This window comes from Fonsecaea nubica (assembly GCF_001646965.1).
Source record: "Fonsecaea nubica strain CBS 269.64 chromosome Unknown Scaff1, whole genome shotgun sequence".
In the NCBI taxonomy this organism is placed as follows: domain Eukaryota; kingdom Fungi; phylum Ascomycota; class Eurotiomycetes; order Chaetothyriales; family Herpotrichiellaceae; genus Fonsecaea; species Fonsecaea nubica.
The window spans coordinates 166,502-186,288 of NW_019173674.1; the positions used below are offsets into that span (position 1 = coordinate 166,502).

At 53.5% G+C, this 19,787-nt stretch overlaps 7 protein-coding genes across 7 annotated transcripts; 2 read left to right on the forward strand and 5 right to left on the reverse strand.

Annotated features, from left to right (window-relative positions):
• Positions 1-858: 858 nt before the first annotated feature.
• AYO20_00052 (hypothetical protein) lies at positions 859-1,734 on the reverse strand (the record flags this gene model as incomplete). Its single annotated transcript, XM_022638363.1, has 1 exon — positions 859-1,734. One exon carries the CDS (start codon positions 1,732-1,734, stop codon positions 859-861), a length of 876 nt encoding a protein of 291 aa, XP_022505328.1.
• Positions 1,735-2,994: 1,260 nt separating this feature from the next.
• AYO20_00053 (hypothetical protein) lies at positions 2,995-3,897 on the reverse strand (the record flags this gene model as incomplete). Its single annotated transcript, XM_022638364.1, has 5 exons — positions 2,995-3,084; positions 3,137-3,328; positions 3,391-3,501; positions 3,575-3,728; positions 3,827-3,897. The coding sequence occupies 5 exons, from the start codon at positions 3,895-3,897 to the stop codon at positions 2,995-2,997; spliced, it is 618 nt and encodes a 205-aa protein (XP_022505329.1).
• A 1,720-nt stretch (positions 3,898-5,617) lies between these two features.
• On the reverse strand, positions 5,618-7,766 carry AYO20_00054 (hypothetical protein; the record flags this gene model as incomplete). The annotated part of the gene is made up of 5 exons (XM_022638365.1): positions 5,618-6,486; positions 6,563-6,776; positions 6,823-7,079; positions 7,134-7,519; positions 7,567-7,766. 5 exons carry the CDS (start codon positions 7,764-7,766, stop codon positions 5,618-5,620), a joined length of 1,926 nt encoding a protein of 641 aa, XP_022505330.1.
• Positions 7,767-9,453: 1,687 nt separating this feature from the next.
• Positions 9,454-10,527, reverse strand: AYO20_00055 (hypothetical protein; the record flags this gene model as incomplete). The annotated part of the gene is made up of 1 exon (XM_022638366.1): positions 9,454-10,527. One exon carries the CDS (start codon positions 10,525-10,527, stop codon positions 9,454-9,456), a length of 1,074 nt encoding a protein of 357 aa, XP_022505331.1.
• Positions 10,528-10,868: 341 nt separating this feature from the next.
• Positions 10,869-11,825, forward strand: AYO20_00056 (hypothetical protein; the record flags this gene model as incomplete). Its single annotated transcript, XM_022638367.1, has 1 exon — positions 10,869-11,825. One exon carries the CDS (start codon positions 10,869-10,871, stop codon positions 11,823-11,825), a length of 957 nt encoding a protein of 318 aa, XP_022505332.1.
• Positions 11,826-12,161: 336 nt separating this feature from the next.
• On the reverse strand, positions 12,162-14,567 carry AYO20_00057 (hypothetical protein; the record flags this gene model as incomplete). Its single annotated transcript, XM_022638368.1, has 1 exon — positions 12,162-14,567. The coding sequence occupies one exon, from the start codon at positions 14,565-14,567 to the stop codon at positions 12,162-12,164; it is 2,406 nt and encodes an 801-aa protein (XP_022505333.1).
• Positions 14,568-17,138: 2,571 nt separating this feature from the next.
• On the forward strand, positions 17,139-19,398 carry AYO20_00058 (hypothetical protein; the record flags this gene model as incomplete). The annotated part of the gene is made up of 2 exons (XM_022638369.1): positions 17,139-17,757; positions 17,813-19,398. 2 exons carry the CDS (start codon positions 17,139-17,141, stop codon positions 19,396-19,398), a joined length of 2,205 nt encoding a protein of 734 aa, XP_022505334.1.
• Positions 19,399-19,787: the final 389 nt, after the last annotated feature.

A 19,787-nucleotide genomic window follows, 5' to 3' on the forward strand; every position in this document is an offset into this window, starting at 1 on the left:
TTTAGCTAATTTAGTAGTCGGTGATAGAAATCGTGTGCCGGCCGGCGAAGGAGAGGTAGTTACTCGATAGCAATAAACCGAGGTGAGGTTAGCGGGTTTATGAAACCCGATTAGTCCTCTTGCCCTCTGACCCGTCGAGAGTCTAGATCTATATAGGCGAGGGATCGGGACGGATAGACAGTTTTGCTGAAGCTAGATGTAGGTGCTAGCCTCGAAACGAAGCTTTTCGTCAGTATTTTCTGGACCGCCTACCTTATGAGATAAAGATCGGAATACACAGATTGAAGCTCTGATACTTTACATAGTTTGACATTCAATCCAAGATGATACGCAGTGATTGCACGAAGGACGGTCTTGTTTCGATATAGGTGATTGAAGAGTTTACACCGTCGATCCTACGCCGCGAGTTTGTGCAACACATTCGATTCGTCGTCCTTCACCTCCGAATGAGAGATTTGCTTATCAGACAGTTGAAGCTTTACCGGCATGATACCACGGGTTACTCCCGTATCGACAGGTGGAGGAAGGGGAAAGCATAACGTAACTAGTATAGATAATAACCGTGGAATAAACCTACGCAAAAAAGTTCCGACAGTACGTTCAATCCACCGATTATCTTTCGGTGAAAGGTGGTTGTGGGCATGTCTTACCTTTTTCTGCTTGTGACCAAGGGGTTTGAGAAGGTCGCTGGGAATGCTTCGGCTTTCAATGGCTGAGCTAGACCAACTCATAAGTGGGCTTGGCGTCACCTCGGATAAAGGATTTTCCTCATGATTTTTTTGCTACGGTTCCTGAAAATGACCCCCCTGTGGCTGTGTGTGTGTGGCTACCTATCCCATTCGATTTACTATTGCGCATCTATTTCGCTTTTTTTTCCACCACCAACATCCCAAAGTCCGGGTACTCGAGCCACGGATCAAAATACCCCGCGGCCACGGGCGTCTTCATGTACCGGTTAATCTCGTCGTAGTTGTCCGGAAGCGAGACGGGTTCCCAGCTCAGCGGGCCCGTCATGCCGCCTTGCCGCGCCGCGGCCTCGTGCACGCGCTTCGGCAGGTAGTAGTTCCCAAAGTCGACGGGCGGGACCGTGTCGAAGTACAGGTGGACGTGGTACGCGTGCGGGACGTCGGCGAGGGCCAGCGTCTGGCGGACCTCGATCCCGTACCCGTACCCGAGACGGCGCTGCGCGTTGACATGGTCGATGCACACCATCGGGTCGTCGTCCTCGGGGTGCGGGAGCACGCTGACGAACCGCCCGCCCGGCCGAAGGTGGTTGGCGATGTTACAGAACATGGCTGTCATGCTGGCTTGGTCTGCCGCGTAGTTGAGCAGCCACGCGGCGAAGACGAGGTCGAAGTCTCCGCCGGTACCGTCGTTGTTGCTGCCACTGCCACTGCCATTGCCACTGGCGTTCGCGGAGAACGGCGCGCTACAGTCCGCCACCATGAACCTGTACTTGCCGGCATGCTCGGGCCGCCTGGCCGTCTCGGCCTCAGCCATGTCCACCATCCCCTGCGACACGTCGACGCCCACGACGCTCGCCGCGCCCCAGTCCAGCAGGTGCCGCGTGAAGAAGCCCGTCCCGCACGCAAGTTCCAGCACGCGCGCACCCCGGATATACGGCCGGATCATGCGCTCAACGTTGATGACGATGGCGCGCGAGATGGGCAGGTCGTTGACCGAGTCGTACGCCGCCGAGATGGAATTATACTGCGTCGTGGAGAAGTGGGACATTTTTGCTTTCTTGGTATGGGGGGATCGGGCATTGGGATTGAGCATATGTATCTACAGCACGGAGATCATCGACTAAGATACGCATGCAGGCATGGGATGATAAGGCTGTCAGATTTGCCAAGAAAGAAGCGAGACGACTTATACAGGGATGGTCACGACCATGGATGGACAAGAAAAGGTATCTACAAGTTTATTGGAAATACATGAAGAAGTTGCGCGAAGGTCTGCACCACCCTCGGAGTTACCTTTTGCTGTTCTCTTGTCCCTCTTCTTGCTGTTGGTTTCTCCCTTCCTTTTCTTCATCGTGTATCCGCTGAAGCCTTCGATATTCTTTAAGGGCGATCAGCTTGGAAGGATCAGGTTTGGCTTGCTTGTGGACACGGCTGGTATCTCGGGGCCTTGATGCATCATGCTGCCCTTGGTGGCGTGGTCCTCCACGGGTCTTACGGCCTCGACGGCGATGACGAGGACGAGAATTCTGGCATTCTAGCAAATTGAAAGGATGGGTTTGGGTGCGGCCCTCACGGCGATCCGCGGGCAAGTCATTTTCATATTCATGACGGGTCTCATATGGTCGAGAACCTCTTCCGTAATAACTGGAATCACGATGAACATCTGACTGGAAATCGTTTTGGTTGTGGTGGAAGGCTGCGCTCCCCCTTGACTTCACTTCACTTCACTTTCAGTGCTTTGGCGGCTGAACCAACTGCCTCACTCAAACACCGTCGGCTTTTGAAACCACTTGACTCACGAATCAACACACATTACACCTCAGCCTCGCCGCGAAGGTCTAAACTCTACCGCCCTCTCCTAGTCCGCGGGAAAGAGATGGCTTTGTGTACGGACGATGGATAACGGCTCCAGCAATCGCCGTGAAAACACAAATGCTACCTGACACGACTCGCAGTCGAAATCGCAAGACTATCCCTCGACGAGGCGCAGCAGAGCAGGACTTACAGCATCGAACCAAAGGAACTCTTTGACTAGAGAGCGTGGTTTCCTCGACCCACGGGACCACATGAGCTTTGATCATACTGCCGGCTGGTTGGGCTGCTGAGGTGATAACTCTTATCCAGCCCTGATCTCATCGTGGCAGATGGGCTAACGTGCACTACAGCAGCGGAGATTGACGTTTCTCTTGGTGGCAATGTTGAGGTACGTGTCGTGGCTGAGCCAAGGCCACTTATCAACATAATAATACCTCGAACAAATTTCGGAACAATACATTCTCCGCGCATTGTATTGTTATGCGTCATCACATCAAGCACTTCTCGCCGCTATGTACCCCTTGACATTCGGACGCTCGGAAATGGCAGCCTTCAACGCCTTCAGACTCTCCGGGAGCGAGGCCTGGGAAAGTGTCAACATGGTAGATGGCCGGAGAAAAGCATTTGTGACTTACGGGACCCCAACCGAGCACCTCGTCATTATCCAGCGCCTGGAAAATGGCAAAGTCGGCGTACGTGACTGTATTCCCAAGAAGATACGGCCCGGGGTGCTGGGAGTAGAACTTGTCCCAGATCCCGTGGTAAAGAGGGACCGTGGTGGTCTTGTACTCGGGCTTGTTCTCGGTCAGGTTGGTCACCCACAGGGCCTGCGTCGAGTTTCAGTTCAGATCCACAGCCATGTTGGGGAAATGGCAGAGTCGGCACATACCCTCCAGTCAATGTAGGTGTCGGCAACAGCATCCACCAGCCACTTCTCATAGTTTGTCGTGCCGTCGTAGGCGCCCACAGACCGTGCGAGATATCTCAGGATAGGAACGTGCTAGGTCAATGGTTAGACAGAGACACAACAGACAAAGCCGTCGTCGTGGGCAGGGGCGTGCGCGGGAACCCACCTGGGACAAAATATGGCCGTCGATATCCAGCGACGGCAATTTGCGAGTGATAGTAAGGCCCTGAGCCTCGTACTTCTTGCTGAGCTCCCCCCACGTGGCGTCGTAAGGATTCCGCTTGTCCTCGTACTCGATGCCGAGTTCCTTCAGGAAGAGCCTGCTCTCCAGAGTCAGCACGGGGGCTAGCGACGAATATACAGTCGACGAAGGGATTCAATTTCGGCTTCGGGTGATGTGCTTCTACTTCTCACCCACCTGACGACTTCGCCACGACCTTTACTGCCGAGGTCGAAATAGTAGAGGACAGGCTTCTTAGCTGCAGCCATTGTGTCAAGAATCTCCGTCGTGCGTGTCGAGTATGGACCTTCCAAACAGAAAAGGAAGCTGGAGAACAGAATGGGAGGCGGGGTTTCTGAGGAATACGCTCCCAAAGCTTTGGGGATGCCAACGCGCTTTATGTACGGATCTCTCTCTCTCCCTCCCTCTCTCGATGAAGCAATAATTGATTATGGAATCCCCAAACCAATGACTGTCCGCGGACCGGTAGGACCCAAGAAAAACTTACTCAAATTGCACCATCTCGCCGAGTCATTGACAAGTGACGATCCATACATATCATGTGGCGGCACCTTGTCTTCTTGGTTTTCGCTGCGGGGAAGCATCGATCAGGCTGCTTTTCGGCAGGTTGGAAAAAGCAGCGACGGGCCTTGTGCGAATGCGGACTAGTGACTTGCCTAGAGTGGAAGGAGGGCCGGAATGTGTTGTGGTAACATGCCCTAAACTATTTTGGGCGAAATGTCCCACTCGGGTAGCCCACTACTCCCGGAGGACTTTAACAGTACCAGAGGACCTACTTCTACGAGTGGTAGTGATGGGTAGATGCTCCGTAATTTGTGCTCGCATATCACCTCGTATATCTACCTCGTTTTTATGATGACCAGCTCCGTGACGAAAGACGACGGGTCCGCATCGTGCGTATGTGTTGACCATCTTCTTCGGCCGTTCGGTCCGGGTGAACTGCGCGGAATGGTCCCTTCCTCTCGACCGACACGAGCTCGAATTGACAGAGTGTACGAGATATGGTCATGACCAAGGTGTGTGTACCTACTTCCACACCTCCCGTGTCCTGTCCTGTCCCGTACATACATACCTACCTACCAAGATACGATACACTACAAAAGCCCATCTCGAGCCGATACCTCTGCAGGGCGCCAACTGGGTTGCCGGGACTTCTGACTGTGCAGCGCAGCATGCATCCCGGTCTCATAGATACCCTTCCGGCGGCCCGGCAAGGTGGTCAAGGGTGACGAGATATCGCTTGCCCTACTGTCAATTACTGCTACTGCTACTGCTACTGCTACTACCACCGCTACTGCTCGCACCTCGTAATAGGAATCATCAAACCGCCGCTTTATGCCATGTTGGGAACCGCCCGCCTGAATCAGGTAACCGAGACTTGTCGATTCTAGACATTGCTTGTACCACCTGGACTGGACTGGACAGTGGACAGGACTCACTTGGTAGGGAATGGGCAGCTGGGACAGTGTCTAGCTAGAGCCCTGAGAAGGGGGCTTCTTGGTTGCTTCACTTCTGAGTTCTCACTCACTGAGGCAAGGGTAAGGCTTTAGTGGGGGATAGATAACATTTATAGGTCATTCGCTAGTTAACCGCTGAGTGAGTGAGTGAGTGAGTGAGTCAGTGGACAGCCGCGTCATTGATTCTGGCGATGAAATAGAGAGGTAGATAACCCTCTCTCTCTCTTTCTCTCTCTCTCGTGCGGACGGCGAGAGTCAGGTCTTGTCGTGACCACGAAGATCACTCGGTGAAGGGGGGCCGGGGGTGTGTGACGCACATACAAGGGGACAGATACAGAATTGAGCATGAAGAGTCCGCCGTGACCATCAGGATAGATGGGTATGCAATTCAACGTGTTCCTATCCACTTGTTACTGATGCCTGCTCGTTTGTCAATGTCTACCTATCTACCTGCCTCCCCGCCTGCAGTGACCCCGACGCAACATTGACCGCAAACTCCAGGTATCGCCTTTTACGCGGGCGAACCTCCCCCTCCCACCACAACATCGACAGCGACGCCCTTGATGACGTCTGCGGCGCGCTCGGCCACGGCGTACGCCACGGCCTGCAAATGCGCGCCGGGGATGACGGGGAAGAGCGACGTGTCGACAACCCTCAGGTTGCGGGTGCCGTAGACGGTGAGGTTGGGGTCGACGACGCCGCCGAGGTCGAGCGGGAGCATGGCCGCCGTGCCCGAGTAGTGGAACTCGGTGCCGACGCCGCGGCGGAGCACCGACGCGATCTGCTCGCGCGTCATGTCGCGCGCGATACTCCCGTCGGGGCCCGGGGCGAAGGCCGGCTCCAGCCCCTGCATGGGCGGCGTGGAGAGGATCCTCTGGTTGAATCGCACGGCGAGCAGCAGGATCTCGAGGTCGACGGCGTGGCTGAGCCAGTTGGGGTTGACGGCCGGGTCGTGTCGCACGTCCGCCGACGTGATGTGCACCGTCCCTCGCGACAGCGGCCGCATGAGCGCCAGGTCCAGGCCGCCCGAGTTGTCGTTGAGGATCTCGTACGCCGGCGTGGTGTTGAGCAGGAGGGACGCGGCGACCATGTTGTGTTGCATTCCATACCCGACCAGGACGGTCAACCCGCTCCTGTCCGGGCTGGTGTACTCCGGTGGCAGGACGGACGGGACCAGCCCGAAACGCCCCATTGCGTCTTCGAGGAGAGATATGTACCGGGTAGAGTTTGCCATTTGCGCGAGGGACGGGAACGCAACTGCGGTCGAAGGTTTCGCTGTCCATGGGCCGGTTCGCGAGGAGAGATAAGCAAGTCGTGCAGCGGAATCGAAGCTCGAATTCGTGAGTAGCCAGGCTGGGCGCGAGACAGATGTATTCTGGACTGTTGGCGAGTTAGATCAAGTAGCATGCAGTTGCGGAGTGGAGTGAACAGCACATTCTGTCACGTCGGGACTTACATGGATAGGATAGATGTACCATGGCGTGATCCTGCAAGTTGTTTCCTACTCCTGGTAGATTTTGGATAACAGGGATGCCGAGAGATTCCAATAGACTGGCGTTACCAATACCAGAGAGCTCGAGAATCTGTGGAGTGTGAATACCACCAGCAGCAAGGATAACTTCGCGGGCAGCTCCAATGAACCGGGTCGTGTTGCTGAGTAAATCCACCACCTTTGTAATCGTCAGCTCCGCACGAACTCTGGCGAACTGAACATACCTGGACGCCTCCTGCGCGAACTGCCTCGGATCCTGTAGAGTTGTTGTCGAAGAAGACCCGTCCGACCTGAGCATTCGTGATTAGGTGGTAATTTGGACGACCAGCAGCCATGTCGTGGTATGCCTGTCGCGCATCAGAGCGCGTTTGATTGACAGGACCTATCGACGATGGCAAGAAGTAACTCCCGGCCGACAATCCGTCGTTGGGGTCGAAGCAGTCCGGAATATGGAGGGTATTCAGTGCTTCAAACCAGTTGCCTGTGTATCGTGTCAACTCGAGTCCGAAAGGAACACTGCCAGAGAGTCACTTACCTGTTTGCGGCCAGAAGTATTGCGGGTAAGATACGTTGACCGGTCCAGAGAAACCGTGCATGGATTCGTCGAATGTGACAGGCTGGTTCTGGACGCCATCGTAGTATCGTGGTGTGTATGTCTCGGACTTTTTAAAGTAAGGCAATAGGTTCTCCCAATCCCAGCCTGGATTCCCTAGTCCCGCCCAGATGTTGAAGTCGTTCTGGTTGCCTCGATTCCATATCATGCCGTTGATCAAACTGCCTCCGCCGACGCCCTTGCCCATGACGGTCACACGTGGCTTGCCATCGAGCTGCTTCTGTGGAGTTGTGTTGATGTCCCATTCGTATGCTGCAGGGCGGTCACCGATGTAGACGGGTATCTCGATCGAGTCCTCGTAGTTGTCACTGTCGTCTTGTCAGTCAGCAGTACATGAGTTCGGGGAGAGACATACAGAGAGCCAGCTTCGATACACACGACAGAGACAGTTGGATCCTCACTCAGCCTCGCAGCCACCACCAGACCAGCAATTCCACAACCCACGACAACGTAGTCATACGTGTCTATGGTGCTGTTGTCTGTATCATGTCCAATGAATGGGAAGCAGGTGATGAAGCGTGCGGCAAGAAGAGACAGCAAAACAAAGAGCTTCATTGTTGAGGATGGGGTGGCTTTCGCCCAGGTACGAGGACAAGGGGTCACGCACGGTAAGGGAAAGACAGTAAGACAAAGGAAGATGAAAAGGGAATCTTGGAAAGGCTTTCGATCTGACTAGCGATAGAGACTGAAGTTCTGCGTGCGTAGAGAAACTGGAACAGTTGCTTGAGAGGGAAAGATCTGGTGGCAAACAAAGATGCGGAGAGGCGCACGGCAGAAAAGAAAAGAGCAAACAATGTACCATGTGTCTCTGGTGTTGTTGGTCATCGCCGCGGCGACAGTCACTTAGTCGCGCGAGATTGAAAACGCAAGACATCAACGTAGTCAGGGATGGATCCACGACTGATTGTACCTCTGAATGAACAACGAATTTGACTCCTACCACATGAACCGAGAAGTCATCACCCAAAACCAATGGCTGTACCACCTCGCTAGCATGACCGCTGACCCTTGTGCTTTCTGGCCGCTCTCTCCAGTCGAAACGCGGCACTTTGGTGATCAAGCATGCGGAGACGATGAGAAAAATCGATATTGCCCTGCCCTGCCGCTGTGGTTGGTATCCTCGAAGGCTGCGTATAAGATTCCTGTGGTGTAGAGATGTGCATGCGATGCATCGCGTCGAGCACGTCAGCTTGATGGGCGGCAGGAATGTAAGTGACCGGAAAACCGTTTGGTGAATTCAATTCATAAGAAGAAACTGTATCACTTGGGCTGATCACGGCATCATTGCCAGCCTGAGAGAAACCAAAGTCTTGTTGGAGCGGACGGCCTGATGTTATCTGCGAAAACTGTGTTGGACGTATGACCGGTGTCTGGGGAGTGTGAATAGGAACAGCATGGTTAGGGGATTGCAATTGCATTGGAACAGTCGGAATATTGAGGGTCTGCATAGTGCTCCTGATTGATGGGGCTGACATGTACGAGGTCGTCCAGCTCGGCAATGCTATTGAGGCATTCCCAACCTCAGGGACATGAGATCTCCCAAAATCGGGGAGGTTCGGAGAGCTGTGGCGCCATTGTCGTTGCTCCATTCTGTCCATCTCAGCAAAGATAGTGGCCAGTCTTGCCTCAAACGCCTGGCGGTTCTTCACACATCGGTTCAGACGTGATCGCTTCTTTCTGATGCTCCTTTTCAAAGAATTTGCCAGCCCAGCGGAACTCTTGTGTTTTCGAGCTTTTACCAATCTGTGTTGCGTCTTTGTTATCTCTGCCGTTAGTCGTCTGTACAGGCACTCCGCAGCAGCTATACGCTCCTGGATATACTCTGCCTCTTGGCGTACTTGAGAATGTTGAGCGGTAACCAGTGTTGGTCTCGTCGAGCGGAACGGTGCTAGATGGCGGAGAGATGCCATTGCAGAGCTGTTTTAATACTTGAGCAGGCCTCTTCAAAGACTGAAGGATGGAAGAATTGACCGATCGACTCCGCGTACGGCTTTTGTGCTAGCATGCGTCTTTGACCTGTCAACTTCACAAAGAAGCAAAGCTGACCAATAGCAGCCGTGGGCACCAAGGGGGGCCGGATTGTGTATTTTTATGGACAAAGAAGCTCTGACCATGTGGAAGCCTCGTGGGTCTTGACACAATGCCGTGTGCTGTTGCCTTAGCCGAGTGTGAGTGGCGCCGGATGGCTGACTGTTCAGAATGTATGGCAACAAGAGACTGGCCAGGAAAGATGGCCTGGAACTCAGATATTCCAGCCACCATGTCTCGCCGGCTCAGCAAATCTCCAAAGTCCAGCATCTCTGGCCGCCTTCTGCACCACCCCTACTTCTTCATGGGTCACCGGCCGATTGATTTCCGCATATCTCTTGCTCGAGGCGTCTGACTTGGTCCCTCGTTTCTCCTTGCCGACATGAGCCGTGGGAAAGTACTGCTCCATGATATTCACAAAGACATCTTTACTCAGAGCCTCAGCCAACCAGTTCATGATCTGTATTCCTTCTTGTTCTTTTCCCGGCATGACAAGGTGACGGACCAGGACTCCTTTCTTCGCGATCCCGTCGGCCGTGAAGCACAAATCACCCACCTGCCGATACATTTCTCGAATGCTTTCTCTTGCCGTGTCCGCATACCCGTCGGCCTTCAAGAGCCGCTTGCTCGTTTCATTGTTCCAGACCTTAAAGTCCGGTAAATAGATGTCGACCAATCCGTCCATCAACTTGAGACTTTCTAGGCTGTCGAATGCGCTAGTGTTGTACACGATGGGTATATTGAGGCCCATCTCCCGGGCAGTCAGGATAGCCAGGGCAATTTGGGGCACGACATGCTCAGGCGTCACCACGTTGATATTATGCACATTTCCCACCTCCTGCAGCTTCACCATCCATTCCGCCAGCTCCTCCGGGGTCAGATCGAAGCCGATTTTCTGGTGGGCAATGTCGTGGTTCTGACAAAACACACACCTCAAGTTACAGCCACTGAGGAATATAGACCCGGATCCATTATGCCCTTGAAGGCATGGCTCTTCCCCAAAATGAGGTGCGATGGTTGATACCTTGACCGTTTCCGCCCCGATCAAGCAGTGGCCGGTAGTCTCGTAACGATTGACATTGCAGAGACGTGGACAGAGATTGCATTGACGGAGGTGGGCATAGGCTGCAGACCGTTTTTTCGCTGCCTCGGCAGAGGAGAGCAGATGATATCGGGGGATATAGTCGTCGAGGAGGAAAGGGGGTGCGAGATGGAGCCTTCGTTTGGTGGTGTGGTGCAGAGAACCGATTTTGGAGGCGGACCGGAAAAGTATCTCTGGTTGCCTCATGGCAGATCTGGCCAAAAGTGATGTGAACATCGTGCTTCAAGAAGCTCTGGAAAGTGGTATCCCATCCTCGACCTTTTCCGGCGACTGTGATTGACTGCCTGGCGATACCTGTTGACAGAGATGGAAAGTCCTGTGAACTGATAGTCAAATGCGGGACTTGAAGACCGCAGGACGCCACAGCCAGACGTCATCGCCTGCTTGTCAGTAGCAGCCACACCCTTCTTAGTAACTCAACAACAAAGGCACACATAATCCATATGCAGCTGGTGTACCATCTCCTGTGGTGCATATATTCCGTCCGAATCCTCTTCCACCCTCCGACACCTTTCGCACCCTCCAAGATGCGTCCCATCATCGCCATTCCCGTAACCCTCCTCCTTGTCACTCGTGCCTACACTCGGCGATCCCTCACACCGCTGGGCATCGTGACCGCAGCACTTACCGCAACGATCCACGCCCTTCATCCGTCCGCCCTCCCGTTCACTTTACTTTGCACATTTTTCCTGCTCGGCACGACGGCTACAAAAGTGAAACATGACGTGAAAGCCACGTTGACAGTGTCAAGTAGTGGAGCTTCAGGCGGAGAAGGGCCTCGCACAAGTCTGCAGGTCGTTGCGAACAGTGGGTGCGCAAGTGCCCTGTGCTTGTTGCATGTCTCGCTATTTGGTACAGGTGCGAGCGAGGGCGCAGAATGTTTTGGTGGTAGCCGACAGAGCAGCAACACGTTTGCTGACCTGTTGCTGATGGGGATAATGGCCAACTATGCTGCGGTGGCGGCCGACACTCTGTCTAGCGAGCTGGGAATTCTCTCCAAATCCCAACCAGTGCTCATCACGAACCCGCTGCGAGTTGTCCCACGAGGTACCAACGGCGGGGTGACTCTTACTGGACTGTTGGCCGGTGTGGGAGGCAGCGCTGCCATTGCTGCTACGAGTGTGACACTCCTGCGCTTTTGTGCCGGATCACCTATTGACGCCCTCACTCTGTTCGCGTTATTGACAGGGCTCGGAACGATTGGCACGCTTCTCGACTCCCTCTTGGGAGCACTGCTGCAAGCCTCAGTCATCGATCGACGTTCTGGGAAGATCGTTGAAGGGCCCGGCGGCCTCAAGGTGCTTACTAGGCCCAAGACGCCCCCAGCACATGTGCAAGGGCATGGCCGAAAGTCCAGCGGTGAAGAGAGCAGCAGGTCGATCAACTCTGGAAACGACATCTTGGATAACAACCAAATCAACCTCCTCATGGCTTCTATCATGAGTGTATCTGGGATGATAGTAGGAGATATTTTGTGCAGATGAAACCATGATTCAAGTTGAAGATGGAAATGATATTGCAACTTGCCACATAAATTGTGCGTTTGTGGTGGTTTTCACCCATTCAGTCCGTACACAGACACTATTACCATATTTCTCTTCCAAACGTATCCGCCGTATTCATTTCCCCAAAGGGCTCTTGCTCTTCACTGGAGTAACTCCAATCACTCAGATCGTCAATGTATTGCGGGTATCATGATCGTCCCAAAGTCCAAGGTCAAACAAATTCCACCATATCCCAGCCATTATTAGGCACTAGACTTTTCCCTTTCCAATGTATCAAAAATCTAAAACTCCATCGTATCACGTCATATCGGGTGTTCAAATAACAAGCCATCCCAAAGACAGAACAAATAGACACCATCGCAGACTGGCTGGTAAAATCTTGGATAGTGCGTCGTTGGCGACATCTGCAGACTGTGTCGGAGATGTAGTCGCGGATGCGGTTTTTGACTCGGTGGTCGATTTATGTGACGAGGTTGTTTGTGGAACAATCGTGGTCGAATCGAGGCCGATTCCACCAGGACCAAATGATACCGACACATGTTCCGAACCAATGGTTGTGGTCACCTGGGGAGCGTTGGATCCAATGCGGTAAGTAGTGCCACTGACAACGGCTTCACTGCCGTCGACCGAGAAAGTCAATCCATCAGCGGTGTACACAACAAAGGGGGAGCCAGTCGGCCCGCCAGGAGTCAACGTAGTGCTCGCCAGTCCAACGCCACCAGGACCGAGCGATACCGACACATGTTGCGACCCAATGGTCGTGGTGAGCTGGGGAGCGTTCGACCCAATGCGATATGTGGTGCCCCCAACAATAGCCTCAGTACCAGCGATAGAGAAGGTCAGACCTTCTACAGTGTAGACGGTAAACGGCGTCGCACCACCAGGCGCCACAGTAGTGCTGGGCAATCCCACGCCAGCGGAGCCGATGGAGATTCTGGTTCCATCAACGGTGACGGTCGTAGCTGGCGCACCCTGCCCGACCCTGTACGTTGTTCCAGAGATAATCGCGACTGTCGGCCCAACGGTGAGAGTGAGACGGCCAAATGCGGTAGTGATCGTACCCGTTGGAACTGGCGTTACAATCTGCTCGTTTGGAAGCTGTGATATTGTTATGGTCGTCGAAGGAGCTATGATCTTGGAGGGCTCCACGGTAAACACAGCACCAGATGCTTGCACAGTAGTGGGGGCCGAGTTGGGAATCGCGACGGTCTGACTCCCAATGACCACGCTAAAGGGCTGTACTATGATCGGGACACCGTTGACAGTGGTGGTCAAGGGAGCGGCTCCAGAGGCACGACTAGTCGGCGAGGCAGTCGCAAAGGGCGAGTTGAGGATAGAAGCAATGATGTTGCCCAACCGTGTAGTTGTTGGAGCTTCGACAATCAAACTTCCGCCAGTCGGAGCACTGATTGATGGGAAACTGCCTCCATTATTTGTTGCGGGAGTGACGGGTGCGTTGTTGCTGGAAGGAGAGTTTCCACCGCCACCATTGTTGACAGTGTTTTGTCCACTATCACCACTATTGCTGTCACCGGTATTGCCTCCTCCGCTGGGGGGAGGGGTGGGATTCTGCGAGGGGAAATTGAAGTTGATGTCGATAGAAGTGGTTGGCGGAGCCACCACGGGAACCGGGGTCTTCTTTGTGACGACGACAGTACTGGTATAGTCGACACTCGAGTAGACAGCCGAAGAGGCCAGCGAAGCGGACACCAATGGTGGTTGAGAACTCGCAAGGGCAGGGGTTTCTCCTGGTACCACGGGCGCAGAGGATTCCGGAGCAAAAAAAGGATTATTGGTCGCAAATTGAGGAATAGTCGATGGGCCTGGAATGTTCGACTCTGTTTTACTCCGGTCTTGCCCGCTGGCGGACGATGCAGGGTTATATGACGCAGCAATGGGCATGATCGTTGCTTGACAGGCAGGCAAAGGCGTGATTAAAGTCGGTGTCTCGGTCATGGACGCATTGCTGGCTGTCATCGTCACGTTGAAGCCTTCGGTGACTGTGACGTAGACTGTGGGCGGAACGGAGCCAAAGTAGGTGACCGAGCCAGTGCAAGTTGGGGATGTTGTCGAGACATTCGTAGTAGTACCGAGATCTATACTCAGGCTCGAGTTCGTGAAAGGTCGTGTGAAAGATGGTAGTGGTGGAGGGGTTTTGAGAATGGGAGGCGCAGGTCCATTGATGGGTGTAACATTGCTGCTAGAGGAAGAAATGGTTGATGTATCAACCGATGTGATAGCTGTTGTTTCGGGAGGGGTCGATGGACCAAAAATGGGTGGAGGACTGGGTGTAGCGACTGTCAATGAATTGGGATTCGAGCCGCGAGGGTCTTGGACTGGCGGAGGACTGACTGGAACGATCGTGCTTGGGCTGGTAACAGTGGGTGGAAGGTTAGGAGGAAAGCTGAACGGGGCGATTGTAGCAGAGCTCGGGTTCGTGTCGGCGATACTGAAAGGCGACGTAGACTCCGGTAAAGCGACTGTTGGCTGAGGAGTCGAGGTCGTCTCACTGAGAACGAGATTAGATGTACTCGGCGAAGCGATCGTGGTGACCTCTGGTCTGAGATCTAGCTGGGGCGACGTGGTATTGGAATAAACGATATCTCTGCGCATGAACCTGAGGGGCAGTCTCTTGTCCAAGCTCAAAGCCAAACTCAGATCCAAGTTCAGTGCACTAGAGAGCGCAACATATAGACAAACGAGCGACCACAGGGTATACATCTCGTCTTCAGAGAATAGTGCCCTGCTCTTGCGTCGGAACCCCAGATTTCAAGCGAGTGTTGGGTCCAAAATTGTAGAAGAACGAACGACTGTGCGATTAAGCATTCGATGAGGGTTCCTTCAATTCCTCATGATAGCAAAAGGCGGGCGATTAGTGCTGGCAAGTTGTCCCCCTTGCGATCCACGTGTCCCAGGTCGATCGTGGACGTGGAGTGATGGCGAACGTCGGGGATTCGAAAGGCATGAAGAGATATATTCGTAGATGGTTCAGGGTCACGACAGCACGCAGGTACAAGGGCCGGTTCTCGACTCCTGTTCCCCAGCAGAACGAGGAAGCAGTGACTTGTTGTGGTTCAAAACGAAGGACAAGGCCAGACGAAATGGAAGTGGACGTCTGGATTGATGCGCATAGAGTTTTGCGGTTCTGCGGAAATAGTGGTCGGAAGAGAGGCGGAGATGGACAGACTCGACAGGGGGCCTTCAAAGTGACAGGGCTTTTCAGCCAGTCACTTACAGCCTTGAGCAGTCCGAGTGGCCCTGGTTCCCAGCATGTTCCAGGCTTTTGAGAACTGGCAGACCAGGTTTTGTAATCGCCATCTTGCAACTTTGGCTGGCTGGAGACCCCATCAACTGAGGTGGTGGAGGACAGGTTGCCGACCAACCGTCAGGTCAACACACGCGGTCAGTGCTGCAAGGGCGCCACAAGATTGGTTGGAGCTTTGGATTGACCTGCAGCCACTGTCGCGAGATGTCAGTGGCTGTGGTGGCCATTGTGAGCCCATTGGGTGCCTATCAATGAAGACGCGAAAGCACCAAAGGGGTCACCCGCAGCTACCGTGAAGCCCGGCAAGGGGAATTTTCTTAGCTAAAAAGTCTCCTAGGTAGGACCTCCTTAAGGGCCAAGGCCCCAGGCCCCGCCAGTAGGTACGCCGTCGACGCCATCACCATCATCTGTCCGAATGTCTTGCACGAAAGAACCGTGTCCAGGCTGCTCACTGGTTGTAACATGGCTTGTCTCCAAACCATCTTCATCTCCCTGCTTACTGTGTGCGAGGAGTTACGAGTTACAATTGTTCTCTCGGCTTTACGAGTACGAAAACTTCATCGTGGTGGTTCCTATCCCGCCCGCACAATCTACCGTGCATGGTGATGGTCAAACTCAAACTGTCCAGTCCCTGCACATCATCTCATCCACGCATCCCTGGCTTGAGACGCGCCACGGTCCCATCAGATACTGATAAACGAGAAGGATTTCCCTCTCACTCTGCTTGTACTCTTGTCTTGTCAAGATACTCTCAAAGAAGTGAGCACATGTCACACTGCTTTCAATAACCCTCCTGAACCAGGGATCTGGTCTTCGGCGTGTGGAGACCAGAAGCAATGTGCCACATGCTCCGAGGAATTCATGTCCGGCTCCACCTGTCTGCCTTGTGGTATCAGAATCAATCATTCTCCTCGTGTTTGCGGATGCAGGTCCAGCCCAAAACGTCGCACCAGACCCTTTCGTGTGGGACACATGACATGCCCACGATGAGGCTCTCTTCTATTTCAGAAATAACACCAGGTCGCCGATGCAGTCCGCCGTTCAGACATCCCCGAGAGACAGGCTGTGTGTGACTAGATGTCTGCGACAGTCGCGATGGCACAAACACCCAGTACCGTAGAGGGAAAGTTGCACATCCCATCTCGGATGATGCAGGGCCAAGCAGTTTCAAGAGGGAGAATGGGGCTCTTTCTCTTCGATCGGTTCGCTCCGACATTGAGTTGAACTCTCAAGCTCGCGGGAGGCATTATTTCTGGCAGTGCCACTTCGCGCGCCTGGTGACAGACAATTGCTCTTGGTAGGGGTTCCCATCAAAATCGCAAGTGCCGAGCAGATTTCTCGAGGTGCCAAGTCCCATCACCTTGGGCCTGACCCATCGTTGCTTGGGCTCCTTGCGTCGAGTTGCAGCTCGCATGGGTGGGGAGACGCAGCTGTGAAATCGGAACTAGCCCATTGGCACAAGAGTAGAATGTCGTTCCCATCAATCTCTCATAAACGAAGAGAAACAATATCCCAAGCCTATGTCCGTGTAATTGTACTCTCGAGGAAGTGGATGGAATGCTCTCTGGGAAATTCTGACAGGAGAAGAGAGAGGAGAAAGTGGTGCTGCGCATCGTGATTCGTTGTAGTGGGAGGAGCTCCTGCCTAGCACCCTAGTTCCTGGTTGTCGCGCCTGGTTGGTTGATGCCCGGGGCTCTCCTCTCCTGCTTTAGGGTTGGTCTCAAAAAAAGTCCGCCCTCTCAGACCTTCCCCGTGGATGGGCGTAACTCGTAGACATTGGTAACTGCTCCTCTCTTGTCACCTGTGAATGAGACATTTTGTCCACCTCGTCGTGGTGTCGCCGACGTCCTCTCGTTTTTAGTTGCAGTCGACATCACTCTCGTTAGCAGTTCGCCTTGGTGCCAACTTGTACCACCTGATCGCAGCCCCTCGTTACAGATCTCCGAGCACAATTGACCTGCAGACCGCGCCCCTGGACCAAGTATCAAGCTATGAAGACCTTCCGAACTCGTTGAATCCCAAGCACGATGCGCTCTTCAGACCGCAACCGCTTGCGGCCTTGCTCATGGTCATGTCGTCGCGATATCCTCATTATCTTCAGTCTCATACTATCACTTGGCACTGCTGAAGCCTCAGAACCTATTCCGATTGTTGCGACAACAAGTACTGATTTCTTCGGCTACGATGGCCTGTGGTCTGCCATCAGTATACGAGTGGGATCTCCCGAACAATATCTGTCTGTATTTCCGAGCACACTGAGTCAGGAAACGTGGGTAGTAGGTCCTGCTGGCTGCGATGGCACCTCAATCTGTGAGAATAAAAGAGGAGGGTTGTTTTTGACAAACGAGTCGTCTTCTTTCAATGCTCGAGGCTTTTTTGAGCTCAACTTCAACCCTGAGCTGGGAGGCAGCGGATATGGATATTATGGCTTGGACACGCTCTCCCTCAACGATGCGATCTCGGTCCCTGATCAAATCATCTCCGTGGTCAATGCTACAGAATATTGGGTCGGAACTTTGGGACTCGGGGTTCAGCAGACCAGATTCAACGGTACTGAAGACATCTCACCACTCTTATCGAGTCTGATCCAGAAGCGCAATGATATCCCGAGCCGCAGTTATGGCTACACTGCAGGGGCAGCCTACCGTATGTACTCTTTGTCAGCTCTATCCCAAGCGCAGTTTGCTAATGCCATTTCCAGGCCTGAAAAGTGTTCCAGCCTCGTTAACGCTCGGAGGCATTGATGCGAATCGATTCGTGCCGAACAACATGAGCTTCACGCTAAGCCAGGACTACTCACCGATTGTTGCCATCAATTCGATCTCGGTTTCATCAGGGGCCGAATCTTTACCTTTTAATTGGGATTCCAACCCCCAAACTCTTCTGGATATATCTCAAGCCGACTTGTTCACCATTGACTCGTCAACTCCATTCTTATGGCTTCCCGAACCAGCGTGCGACGCTTTTGCAAATGCGCTCAACCTGACTTACGACGACACTTTACAACTTTACCTTTTCCCAGACGATAATTCATCGTCACCCAGCGCTCTCAGTGCGTGGAATTTAACTTTCACATTCACATTGAGCAATTTGCCAGGCTCATCCGACGGGATTGAACTTACGCTACCGTACGATGCGTTCAATCTTCAGCTGACATACCCGTTTCCAAATCTGGACGCAAACTTCACCTCTCCTCCCACCAACTATTTTCCTCTACGCAAAGCAGCCAATTCCACACAATATACCGTCGGTCGAGCCTTCCTTCAAGAGACCTATCTTACTGTTGACTACGAACGCAACAACTTCTCGATCTCCCAGGCCGTGTTTACATTGGATGCTGTTAGCAATGTCAACCTCCTAGCAATCTCTCGACCTGAAGGCAGCACGTGGCCAGGGCCCCCGAGAAGCGGATTGTCGACGGGCGCCAAAATAGGCATTGGGATAGGAGCTGGAATAGGAGGATTACTTGTATTGGGACTGGCGTTGTGGTTCTGTTTCCGGAAGAGAGCTGAACCAGAAAACTCTGGCACGGAGAAGGAGAAGCGACGGTCATTCCTGAGTCGCCTACAAAAGCATCCCGACTCAAAGACCTCTGTTTCTGAATTGCTAGGCGACAAACGTCAACCAATCGAGGTGCCTGCAGACCCGTCTGTTAGTCGGTTCGAACTCGCAGCTAGCACGCCAATCGAGATGCCGGCTGGCCCTGTCTCTCCGAGTTTCTTCGAGAGCAATGAAGCCCCCCGGGGATCGGCGCTTATGAGGAACGATCCCAGAAGACCGGCAGAGCTCGAACAGCAGCACTCGGCAAACAAGGCGGCTGAAGCAGCAGCTAGCGAGAGATCTGGGTCACCGGTGCCCCCGTATTCACCAGCGGAGGTTAACCATCGCTTCAGCAATAGTGTCAGCCCGTACAGCGTCAGGCACAGCCGTGCGTTCGGAACTCTGTCCTCCGGGGACCAGGGCATTAGCCCAGTGGGTGCCAGTCACGATGGTCATTCGCGACAATCCAGCAATACCAATAGCAGGAGCATGTCCAGTCCAATATCACCAGAACTTACATCAAGATCCCAAGCACAATCACTGCCTGGAGGAAGTACCAGCCCGGCAACGAGCACGAGCCGTGGCAGCCTTTTGGTACCACAGCTGAATGGACGTCCTCCATCACGCTCACCCAGTTCTGGAAGCAGATTTGTCGAGGAAGGGCTGACCACCGTGACAGAAGAACGTCCCCCTGGTCCACCTGTGCGATCGAACACCCCGGCTGACAGATTCAGCTGGGAGCAGTGAAACTCGCAACAGGTGGAAGGACTGATGACCTTGTAATGACCCGAGATGCTTGTCACGATATCACTTTTATTCTGCTGAGCGCGGATTATTCCAGCTGGTAAAAAGCAAAGTACTGTACAGTACTGGACAGGATACCAGTCTCACATGTACCTAGATAATATGTAAATCAATTATTTAAGCCCTCAGTATCAAGTAGAATTTGTGCTGAGGAGAGCGTGTGGACGCAGCCCTTCCGCCCATCGCAGGCTGCGCTTGTTGCTTCTCCATCTCGACGTCACCTCCGCAACACCCAACACTAAATCGAACAAGCACCACCAGGCATTTTCTCGTCTCACCACCAGCACAATGAGTAACATGTTTCGACTGCGCTGACCGGCCTGTCTCTCCCT